This window comes from Dromiciops gliroides, chromosome 6, assembly GCF_019393635.1.
Source record: "Dromiciops gliroides isolate mDroGli1 chromosome 6, mDroGli1.pri, whole genome shotgun sequence".
Lineage (NCBI taxonomy): Eukaryota > Metazoa > Chordata > Mammalia > Microbiotheria > Microbiotheriidae > Dromiciops > Dromiciops gliroides.
Genome location: NC_057866.1, coordinates 124,202,649 through 124,215,884, shown reverse-complemented (window position 1 = coordinate 124,215,884; position 13,236 = coordinate 124,202,649). Strand labels below are relative to the sequence as shown.

At 35.7% G+C, this 13,236-nt stretch overlaps 1 protein-coding gene across 1 annotated transcript in view; it reads right to left on the bottom strand.

The window, feature by feature from the left end:
* The window catches only part of FIP1L1 (factor interacting with PAPOLA and CPSF1), a 95,332-nt gene that overhangs the window by 34,125 nt on the left and 47,971 nt on the right, over positions 1 to 13,236 (bottom strand). The window contains 2 exon segments of the mRNA XM_043970099.1: positions 13,039 to 13,060; positions 13,062 to 13,199. Of these exon segments, the coding sequence (XP_043826034.1) occupies positions 13,039 to 13,060; positions 13,062 to 13,199 (160 nt within the window).

Genomic DNA, 13,236 nt, shown 5'->3' with positions numbered 1-13,236 from the left:
AACTCTGAAGAAGAGATCTAGCACTCATTTTTACAAACTTCAATATAGTTTGGGATACTCAACAAACATTCAGCAATACATTTTATCAGTTAAGGAAAAAGGGAATGAAAATATGACATTTTGCTGGTGGCTGGGAAGGCTCTATAAACAAACAACCCAAAGCACCTAAAGAAAAAGATGCCAAATTTATTGCTACAAATGTCAGCGAACAATATCCTGGTACATTCCTGACTCACATTTGTACACAATTTGTTTGCAAACTTTGAGAAGTAGTGGTTTTTCAATAACAATACTTTTAGCCTAAGGTATTCTGGTTTTAAGACAAAAGCATATCTCCAAAGAAAACATTACCAACTTATGTTACCTAATTGTTCTCAAAACCCTAATGATGTAATCATTTACATTTGCTAAGCATTCAAAATGAAATAAATAATATTTAAGACAAGGGTACAAAAAAGTTAACTTGGTATGCCACAAACAACAATTTTATCTTAGAGAAAAAGATGCTAATAAGATAAAAAGAAAATGAAAACAGTTTTTGAATCATTAAAAATTTATATTTAAAAAGACTACTTGACAAAAATGTTAACATTTCCTAAATCCTAACTGAATGATGAACTTTTTCTAATCTAAGAAATGAATCCATAAGTTGCTTGAAGTATTATGAACACTTTCTATACTGTTTCAGTTGAAAACATGTTTATAACTTCTGAAAAATTTTGAAGATGTGTAAGTTACCACAACAAATTTTCAAAAATATCTTTAGATATCCTAAAAGTGCAAACCCAGAAATTCCAAAATGTCTGCAGTACAGCTTGTATAGCTTTTTGGAAATTATTACTATTAAATAAATTCGATCGACCACATTCACATTTTTTCATGCCAATTCCCACTTATCTATGACTTCTTTTGCTTTTTTCCACATCGCTAAATTGAAATATAGCAAAAACACTGAGTACCCCACAAACAGGCTCCCATGGAGACCAAAATAAATAGTAAACAAAGGTAGGGCATGTTATATTTTATTAATCATTGCCATCTAATTTTCTACCACTAAAATTCTGTGTGATATTAAAAAAACTTTAAAGCAAGTTGGCCTTAAAGTGAGAAGCTCTCAATATGAGTTCTGACTTTACCTTACACAGAAGTGGGTCAAAAATCAATATTGAATAACTCCTTTATTTTTAGTTTTTAATTTACAATAACATAGCATCATTTATAGTATAAATAGGAAATGAATTTTTATTACCTGTGAAAAATCAAATCTCATACATGGCAAAAATAAAGAAAAAATTATTTTCAAAAAATTATTCAAACCATGAGTTTTGGTTCACCCTGTACTTCCTTTGTTACATAGGTGAGGTCATTCCATCTGGACCTGGGTTTCCTCATCTTTGAGAGACTGAACTGGAATGATCCATAAATTCTCTTCCACCTCTATAACTATGTTCTTGAAAATTATGCCAACAGAACAAAAGGTTCTGGCAGGTCATACCAAGTTGGAAAGGTTTTCAATAGGGCCTACTGAAGTACTGCATATGTCAATAGTCCAAGGAATACTCTAAATTTAAAGAGGATCATCAACCTATCCAGTTCTAACAGCATTTATGTAGCTCCAAGTCATAAGGCCACCTCTCCCCACTCCCCTCCAAGAAGTTAACGTATTACATATCCACAGTCCAGCTTTCCAGTCTAGTTCTGTCCTTATACTTAACTTGAAGACTATAAAGGATGTTCTCATGTTTGTTCTCACCATCACTCCTAAACATGCAACTCTATGCAGGAGATTCCTGACTCCTCTGACTAACCACATCGTCCAGGTCATCATACCTTCCTCTGGCTTCATGCCCTGCCATGATCAATCTTGACTATAGCTAACCAGTTCAACCACAGGGGAATTTTTATTCTCAAGCTCCATGCCATCTTTGTCTATTGCTGTTTATACCTAGACAAACCATAACAGAGCCTTCTCTGCTCCTATTCATATACTGCTGAAAGACAACTGAAGAAATCAAACCCTGTTGGCTGGTCTACTACTAAAATGTATTCATCACAACTGAGCCCTTACACTATTACGCTGAAATCTTTCCATTTTCCACTAATTTTTTTTTTTTTTTTAGGCAACGGGGGTTAAGTGACTTGCCCACGGTCACACAGCTAGTAAGTGTCAAGTGTCTGAGGCCGGATTTGAACTCAGGTACTCCTGAGTCCAGGGCCGGTGCTTTAACCACTGCGCCATCTAGCTGCCCCACACTAATTTTTTTTCTAGTGCACTCTCCACACTGGATATTTCAAACATTCTTTCCAGAAATACCACCCCCCACCCTTCTGTCTCATCACAGGGCCTGACTGCAGAAAAAAGGCTATCTTCTGAGCTCCCTCTTCTATTGCATTCCTCAAAATCTCCCAATGTCATTCTCCTAAATTACCTTTGCTCTAGGCTAAAAGCTGGCACTTCTTGCCAAGGGCATTGTCACCCCATTTTGTCTTTGTCCTATACACCTTCCACATAAAGCCCTTTCATTCATCATCCCCATCTCTCTCCAACAATGTCCCCCTCTTTACCTACTAGCTCCTTTCCTGCCCTCTACAAACATTTCCGGGTCTCCTGAACTTCTTAAAAAACTCTTCACTTGGAACTAATAACCCTCAGGCTATACTATAGCTCTTTAAAAAAAAAAAAGGCCCAAACTTGTCTCTACCTTACTCGACCCCCTCCCTGGCCTCCATTTCTTGACCTCTTGCAAACCTGTACTCATTTTAATTCCAAGATTACCAACAAACTTTTAATGACAGAATCTGATGGTCTCTTCTCAGTTCTCAAAACTCTGCATGCACACATCTTGACAACCCATCCCCAAACACTTTCTGCCCTAAGTTTTCCTCAAATAAAAAAACACCAGTCTTTTGCTGAATCATTATCCGTGCCCATTTCTACTATGCAAATCCTTTCATAGAGAACTCATTTCCCACAGGTTCAAGTCTCTCTGCATCTCAAACTCAATGTTTTATAGCGTTCCTTCCAAAGCATCTCCTTTACTAAAATTCTCTATTTCTGTCAAGCAAGGCAATCGTTTGAGTTATGCAGGTTCTAAACATCCAACTTATCTGCTTCTCTCTCATCTCATACAAAGTTGCCAAGTTATGTGGATACCACCCGACATCATCTTGCATCCATTCCCTCTTCTCTACTCATAGGGTCACTGCCATCTCATTACCTCATACCTATAAAACCCTGTCCTCCAGACTGGTGCCCCATAAGTCTCTCATCTCTTCAATTCATATTCCACACAGTTGCCAAGGAGGTATTTCTAAAGGCCAGATCTGACTCTGTACTTACTCCTTTTGTAAGAAGTTTCAGTGATTCCTATGACATCTATGTTCAATTACTCTATTTTTGCAGATGACTTCTAGATCTATAGCTCCAACCCCAGGCCTCTTAAGCTCCAGTTTTACTTCAGTAATTGCCTACGGGGCATTTCCAACTGATGTTCATAGAACATGAATGTCAAACGTGATATATTCAAAATAGAACTGCTTACACTTCTTAATCATATTCCTCCAAATTTCATTCGGCTAAGGTAACCATAGTACTTCAAGTCACAAAGCTTCACAAACTTGGGATCATCTCTTTAATCAGTTGCTGACCTGTTGATTTCACCTACAAAACCTGTTTTGCATCTGTTTCCTTCTCACACTCACATAGTCACTACCTTAATTCAAGCCATCACTTCTTGTATGGATCACTCTAGTTCCCACCTCATTATGGATTTTCATCTTCCAGGTTTTCTTCTCTTCAATCTATTTCCACACACTTGTCATAACAGTATTTCTAAAACACAAGTCTCACTATTTCATTGCTTGAGAACCTTGAGCAGAGCTTGATAAACTCCGGATTTTAAAAAAAAAAAAAGCGAGCTTACCATTTTAAACTTGTTACCATCTAGAAATAGCCCTCCTGGGCTTATTTCAAATCACTCCAACATACATGCCCCTCCCCCTCACTCAATATTCCAGGTGAGATGGCTTCCTTTTAGTCCCCCAAATTTGAAATTCACAGCTATAAAGGCCCATGTTTTCACAAGATAGATTAGCCAACCAACTTTACTGTAATATCAAACAACAGTTTGATTTATACAAGTGATTTCATGTAAAGAAAATTGTTAAGAAAGCACTTTCTAGACTTGCACCTTTTCAAGCCTTATTAGACATTTCTTCACTTTGTACACCCTTTAAACCAACCAAATAGGCATTACTGCTATTTCTCAAAGATGACACTCATTGGGCACAGTGGATAAAGCACCGACCCTGAATTCAGGAGTACCTGAGTTCAAATCCGACCTCAGACACTTGACACTTACTAGCTGTGTGACCCTGGGAAAGTCACTTAACCCCGACTGCCCAACAAAAAAAAACCCCCAACAACAACAACAACAACAAAAAGATGACACATCTTTCAACCCATTCTTTTACCCAGGCTCCATAACTGCAATGTATACTACTTAACCCTACCTCTTAGAATCCCTAATTTCTTTAAAGACCAACTCAAGCACTAGAATTTATGACACATCCCCAGTGGTTACCAGAGCTCTACTAGTCCCGCTTCCCCCTTCCCATTACCTTATAATTCTTTCATATGGACTTATATATGTACACATGATGTCTTTCCCAAAGAAGGTAAAGTTCCTTGAGAGCAGGGACAGTTTCATTTTTGTCTTTATATTCCTGGTGCCTAGCAAAACACCTGTCACCCAGAAGATAATTAATAAATGATTATTGAATGACTTCCAAAAAAATTTGAAATGCATTAAATGGTTAATAGTTGTAACCTGCTTAGTAACATATGTAGCTGGCAAGGAAAAAAAACTATGATGCAACAGATCTAATAAGATACATTAAGAACAAAATAAAAGGTATAATTAGGTACAATTCTATTAATGGCTTTTGCTGTAAATAATAAAATGACAGCAAAAATCAACTAGAAGAAATCTAATGAAGTATATTTTTAAATGCAATTAGGGACACTGAAAAACAAACTCCTTAGCTTACTAAAGACTTCTTACAAATCTGGATACTAGCTACCTTCAAAGCCTTACTACTCTTCTTCACATATTCTATTCTCTACCTAGATTTGATGATTTATTATTTCCTGATCTTTTCCTATTCTTTAAGACTTCTACAAGTACACTTGGTGCCCCCATGACAACACACCCCTATCATCAGCCTACAATTTACTACAATAGTAAACTGAAATAGACCTTAAAGACCATCTTCTCCAACTCCCTCACTCTCACAGAGGAGGAAAACATGTAGCAAAGATGATTTTAGGTCACACTGGCTCATGGTAGAATCCAGGCCCTTCCTACCTCACTGTAGTTCTTTTCACTCTGGAGCCTTTTCTAAGTGAAAAACTTGTCATGAGAAGTAAAAATATCAAGGTGATAGCTTGACCTCTGTTTATAACAGGCAGTACCTTTGTTGAGATTATAACTGATTAATTTATACAAGTCCAATTTCTCAACAAATTTCAATTTAAAAAACTAGCAAAAAGGCATTGAAAAGAATGTCAGATATTCCTTTCAAACTATCAAATATATTTCCTGATCACCATTTAAAAATAAGCATTTTCTTTTGGCAAAAATCCTTGAGACCTCAACATCAATGTACTTTTCGAGTGGCACATAAGAAAAACATACGTATGTGATAAATTAGTAATATTTAAGTAATAAAACATATAAGCACTGAGATGGAAAACAGCAAAGGTTGTCTTGATTTCTAGGTAAAATTGTGGCACACTAAGAAAAAGGAATTCCTGCCTTACTCTATTGAAAACATTTTGATTCTTTAGATTTCAATACCCCAAAGAAAAGTTGAATAGGTGACATACTCTGTCTATAGTTAGTGTAGACAGGGACAGCTAGGTGGCGCAGCGGATAAAGCACTAGCCCTGGATTCAGGAGGACCTGAGTTCAAATCCAGTCTCAAACACTTGACACTTATTAGCTGTGTGATCCTGGGCAAGTCACTTAATAATCACTGCCCCGCAAAAAATAAATAAATGAATGAATAAATTTTAAAAATATAGTTAGTTTAGACTAACTCTGCCTTATCTTTTGTCCAGTTTGTATCTCCAGTGCAGTCCAGAATGTGGCACATAGTAGGCACTTAATGAATAAACACTTATTGACTATTGATTAACTAGCATACCTTGTTCCTTTATGAAAACTCTCAAAACGCAGTATCTGAAGTACTGAGAACATAATAGGTTCTAAGCTTCCTTCCTGGCTCAGCACTGCTAGCAAGACTTGGTAGTTAAGGAAAAGATTAATATCTATATGTAATTCCATTGTTACACTGCAAGATATCAGCATATCTATTTAGCATCATTATAATAAAAGAGAGAGAATGAAAATTTTAAGTCTAACAATTTATATCGCTAAACGTAGGAAACTTATACAAGGTAGTCCTACTCTGCTGCTTCAATATGGTATTAAAGTAGATGTTCTAAGGCTAACAAATCAAAAAGTCCTGAACGGCCTTCAAAGCTAGAAAGTCTCCTACCATGGGTTAGAGACAATATGCTTGTAACATGAGACTGAAAATAGGCAAACTGAGAGTGCCATTAATAGAACATTGCCTACCTGGTGATTTAAAAAATGTGCCACAGAAATTCACGAAAAGTTTACTACGGAATGGAAGAAATATCCACATTGATGGCACCACTGTTTCCCAAAGTAATGCAATAGATACTGAATTATATCAAGGGTCACTCAGAATGTAGGATTGGGAGTGACTGTTGAAATACAGTCAAGGAGTGAGAGCAGAATAAAGAAAATTAAGGGGCAAGGCTATTTATAACTTCTTTTCTAATACTTCCCCAAATGAGTCATGTCCTTTACACAATAAAGGCTTAAATAAATACTATGAATCATCTTCTCAATCCCAATATATATTCCTATTCTTTGGTTAAAATGACCCAGAACTTCTGAGTGAATCTAAAAGATATACCTGATATGGTTAGTAACTTTTTTTTTTAGGTTAGTAACATTTTAAAGGCTATAAGTCACTTGGATTTATACGCTATATAATTCAGGGCATTATATAAGCTACATTATAGAGTTTCCTTCTTTTCCTTATTCATCAAAACCCTCAATTTTTGAGACTCAACGGCACTACTATGATGAATGGCAATCAAGCTTGATCATATGCTAAAAAGGAAATGGAAAAATTTTACTGGTCTCAAAAGGACCATATAGCTATCAAACCCCAAAATACAGGGGTTTTCATATAACATTATTGAAAATACAAAGGAAACTAAGATTAGTAATTTGAATTATACTTTTACATATATAATAAATTTTTAAAAACTGAACTGCAAAAGCCCTTTCCAGTGGAGTTGCTTTTCTATGCACCTAGTAATGTGGTAGTTCTCAACACACACACACACACACACACACACACACACACACACACACACACACACCTATGTTAGCAAAAGATCTAAGACTGAAGAATAATACAAAGGGCATTGTTTTATAATCCAAGAAGTAATAGCTTAACATTTTAGTTTTCTTGCTTCATTTTTAAAAAGTAGGAAAAAAAACCCTAATTAAGAAAAAAGTTTAAGGCATTACAGTATAATTTTAATAATAAAACAATTAGATGTCTGCTTTTGCAATCAACATTGATAGCTACCGTCCAAATTCTTTTCTTATGTAGTCCCCCCAAAATGATAGAATACTTTCATAGTAAAGTGGACATTTATAGATCCTCACATATTAAAGACTCTAAATCCTATAATTATTTTTTTCTAAAATTAGTTGAGGAACGAATCAAAAATCCTTTCTTGAATTATACCTACTGTTTTAATATTTCTAAAGATCTCACTATAAGATATCTCTTCCATGTAATCATATAATAGAATTACTGAAGATGACAAAAGCATTACATTTTTGAAACTGAAGGCATCTATGGCCCTAAGAAATATAATTCCTTTCATTGGTTAAAAAAGAGAGAAAATACATAGAAAAATTCTAAAGCATTCAAAACCAACATCTGAAGACTTCAGCACTAATGAATCATGTTTTTTTAAATGATAATTTTCAATTACCAGTACATGCCCACTACAAAAAATAACATATAAATAATACAATAAAGTCTCAAGGAAAACATAGGTATTATTTTGTTTATTTACAAAGGCCCAAGAAAAGAAAATATGAAAAAAGAAAACAAAGCAATATCCATGTAAAAAGGGGTTTTAGAAGGATATTAAAAACTTGATTTTTTTCTCTCAAACAGTACCAATTAATATGAGGTATGAACAGCACTTTGTGTCTTCTATTGAGAGCAACAAGGAAGACAGATTATATTTTATTAACAGCTCTGAAGAGCTACTAATACAATTAAAAGGTGCTAAAGCCCCAGCCCTCAATGTTACTTTGAGATTTATTAGAAACATAGGATGTTGATGCAGTCTTTTTAAAAAAGAACAGTCTGTTAAACAAAAGACTGAAAATGAATATTCAAAGTTGCTCAAAAATATATTTTGCATATATGTCTTGTTTTAAGAGGTAAATTTTATGTGTAAAACATTTTCACTTAAGTGAAGAAAACAAAATCAAATGAGAATATCTTAAGGTTTGACTAGATTAGTTTTTTCAGGAAATAGCATCCCTACATATTGCAGAGCTAGTTGATACTGTTCTCCTACTGGGTCAGTTACACAAACCCTCCTAAAGATCAGTAAATTGGAAAAATGGTTTAATCTCGACTGCTTCCTCTTCTTTCCTAGACTACATTTTAACAATCAAGATAAAGTGACCACTATAAATAATAATCTTTTAAAAAAGTATTAATTTCATGAATACAAAGGTGAATTTTATACCTAACCTAGTTGACACAAACATAAAAAATGGTTTGGTCAAAAACATTAAGCCTCAACAATTAAGATCCCTTCCTTGGGGGGAGAGGAGAAGGGGAATACAAACCATTCAGAGTTCTCAAGTATTTTCCTTCTGTCCTTACCCTTCGCACAATTATCCCACTTTCTACATATTATATAGTCTATTATTATTTAAAAGAAACATTCTAAAGTAGAAATATTTTTATTACCACGACATGCAACTTTTACTGTCACACAAGTAATTGATTCTCTCAAATAACCTTGTTTTCCCTTCCCCTCCATATTCTACTTTTAAGAAATGAATCACAAAACAAAACAAAAATCTGCTAAGGGACTTATTCAAAACCAACATCCAGGGCATGTAACTTGAGGACAATAAATATTTAACCTAACTTTCTACAGTTATATAACTATGTAATAAGATAGAATGTTCAAAATGATGAATGGAAGGCATTCTAAGATCCTCAAAAGAATTTTAATTCTGTTCATCATCATTAAGAGGCGAAAAAGTAATAATATTTTAAAGGTTTTTCAAGAAATTCAAGAGTTCTACTTAATAATCAATTCTGCAAACATTATGGTTAAAGTTTAACTTATATGGCTACTCTGATCCTGACACAAAGGATTTTGGTTTAGGGCTGTGGGTCCCATTTATCCTTTCTTCCTTCCTTTACTTCTAGATTCCCAACCTTTGCTCACTTCCCTTGACAGCTGCTCCTTTCTCTTTCCTCCTCCTCTTTCAGATCACAATGTAATTAATATTGGTCTGAGAGACATGTATAGCTATTGAGTATTGTTGAACAAGGGGAATAACAGTTAATTGGAGTGAATACAGAAACAGAACCATGGACCACCATGAACATGGATTCAGGAGGACCGGAGTTCAAATCTGGCCTCAGACCCTTGACACTTACTAGCTGTGTGACCCTGGGCAAGTCACTTAACCTTCATTGTCCCGCAATAAATAAATAAATGAATAAACAAACAAATAAATAGATAGTGATTGTACAGAATGAGATTGCAATTAGGGAGCTTTTTGGAGTATAATTTCAAAAAATCTACAACAGACATGATTGAGAGCTGACAACACAGATAAAAAGAGTGTGGAACAAGATTAGCTGAATTCTGTGAGTCGGCATTGTATTTCTATAAACCAGAAGGGTCTTGGCCCTAGTAGACATCTGGAGACTAGGAACACAATAGTTAGGATATTTCTGCTTTTGCTAAATAATGACATTCTCTATCTTATAGAGGCCTGGGCACTGCACCACCAAAGGAAGAACACTCCCCTTTTCCTGAGTGGGTTGTAACATACTACCCACTTTCTCTTTACAAACAACTAACAGTGAAGAGAAAAAAGCAAACAAACTATGGGCTAAGATTACACAGATGCAGCCTATGGCAGGAGTGCCAAGGCTCTTAAAAACAATTATCTTTAAGGGGCAGCTAGGTGGCGCAGTGGATAAAACACTGGCCCTAGATTTAGGAGGACCTGAGTTCAAGTCTGTCCTCAGACAATTGACACTTACTAGCTGTGTGACCCTGGGCAAGTCACTTAACCCCCATTGCCCCGCAAAAAACCCCCCAATTATCTTTAAAGATAATTACTTAAAAGTGTAAGGGGCAAATTTAATATGGGGAGAGTTAACTGGGTGGCTCGCCGTAATATTGGGGTTCAGAAAATGAGGGACCTCTAGGTCCAAAGCTTCCTCCCCTCCAAACTGCCTTTTTAAGCTATTTCTCCCAGGCCAATAAGAAAGGAGATTAACAGCCTCTTTTCCACAAACAAATCAGGTTTTATTAATGGGAATAAAATATACAACAAAGGTAAAATTAATAAGCCAAGGACAAAGGAATAAGGGAAGAGAAAAACGGATAATCTCCCTGGCTCTAGTAAATCCCCAAACTTGTTTCCAGTTCAGCTAATTTGGAGAGCTGGCCTTGTTTCTATTCTCACCACCTGGGGCCCGTAGTTTCTATAGGAGTCAACTGTGCAGCCCCTCTCCAGTCCATTCTCAGAAGCTCAGGGACGGGAAAGTGAGCTCCCAGCCTCAGCATTCACTTTTCTACCTTTTCTCTCCCTCCACTAAAAGGGAGGTCCTTCAAGTTGCAAGGCTGAGACTGGTCCCCGCCACTGATGTCAGCAGTATACATCATTCAGGGCAGGCCAGGTGTGGCCTGTATCTAATCATCTCAAGTAGGTACTTAGTCAGTTTCTCAAACAATACTAGATCAATCAGGTGGGACCCTTGGGGGTCTGCCAAATTCCATTATTTTATCACATTTCCCCCTTTGTCTCATTGAGAAACATGGGGTGTTTCCTTGATGAAACAAAAGTTATAAAGCTAAACTAATAGGCAGACCAGAGGCTAATAAAGCAATTTGTGGATTATTTATGCCATCATATTTTCTTTTTGTCATTTCACCAATTTTTGCTATGTCGAAGAGGTCAGTCATGGGTTAACAATCTTTATGTAGATAGTCTCCAATTGATGAATGGGTTGTATCCCAAAAGTTGTGTGGAAGGAGCATTTTCCCTTATAAACAGCATTATAAACCCTAGTTAAGAGGAAGAACATTTCTAGACATTCAAATGACTAAAGTTTGTTTCTAGCATCCTTTCACCCTCTAGTGTCTGTTGTTCCCCTGGCCTTACAGTCCTCTATTTTGCATCCCATGCAAATCTGCTTTACGGTCTAAAGTTCTTACCTTTTCTCCTACCCCCAAAATGCCCATTCTTCAGGTGCAATTGCTTTTATCAGGGTGTTCTGAGGAAATAATCTGAACATAATTAAGAGATGATTAGATGGTTACATCTAATCTTTCAGAAGTATCTGTATGTTTAAGACGACACTATGGTCACCCCCGAAAATGATTGGTTTTCATAGCTGTTTCTCTACACTTCTAAGCCTACTACACTTTCCTTTAAATTCCCCATTAAAAACCAAACCACCAAACATCAATGGCTTCACCAGCAGAGTTGCAGTACTATGAAATGGTGGAAAAACTATTTGTATGTATGGGTCACTGCTGTAAGCTGAGTTTTAAGATCCTGGGAAATCATTCAGTTTGATAATATTGGGGGAAAAAAGCACTCGCAACACTTTCAGCAGACATTGTAGCATCAGTTTTTATAATATGAAGTGCAGTGTACAATTAATAAAGATTACTACCTCATTTACAATGAAAAAGAGGGTGATAAGGAGTTAAAACTTTAATCCATCGATCTTGTTACTTGTTAGTAACTTTAAATCAGAAGTTTGTTGGAGAGTATACTGGGAGTGGGACCCAGAACTGCTCAATTATTTGTATATTTCAATGACTTGTATTTTTCTTGATGCCTACTGCCATAATACAAGAGTGGACTTGAAAACACTGAAAAATAGAACATCCTTTTTTTGTCCTGTTTTTAAAAACTGATTACATACATTAGTTGAACTATAGAAGACTCCACAAAGGAAATGAACATGTAGTCTGCAAATCCAACTCAGATTATAAAAACATCCCTTGATAAGGATTTAAAAACAACTATAAAATTATATCTTGTTTGTTATATAAGCATTTATAAACATAAGATTAAATGTATTTAGGGAGACTAATGGCTGAACTTAAGATTACAATAAAGTATATTTTCTAATCATATTTTCTTTTTTACTATGTTGTATAATGTTACTGTGGTAAAACAACATGAAACTTTGTGAATGTGTGTATATGAAGATCAGTATGAGAGAATGAAGAGAAAGCTGGCACCGAAGTCAGGAAGTCCTAGGTTCAGTTCAGCTGTTGATCTATGCTGACTGTCTGACCAAGTCAATCTTTCAATGGCCCAAGCAACACTTTAATAGCATAAGTTATATCCGGGTTGCTAGAGGCTCAACGTCCCAAAATATTTAAGTATAATATATATATACACACATGTAAATTTATATATTATACAAATAACATACAATATGTATATTATGTGTATGTATATAAATATAGATAAAAGACCTTAGGTCTTCATTAAATCAATTTCACCATGGACCATGTGTTGTACCATTACCAAAATCCACTATTAAAATACCGGTACATGTTTATATTCTCCCTAGAAGAAATAAACAAGAAGCACTTTCATACTGCTGTGTGTACTACCTTACCTGGGGGGGGAATCAGAGGTGGAAGCAGTGCTGACAGTTGGAGGAGGAGGAAGAAATGGAGGTGGTGGGAGATGAGTAGGAGGAGCTCCTGGAGGGAAAAAATGGAGGTGGGGTTTGCTACAATTGTCTGACTACTTCAGCAGCAGTCGTTCCGAAAGAACCTACAAGAATTAAGAATATTTATACCATATCTATGCA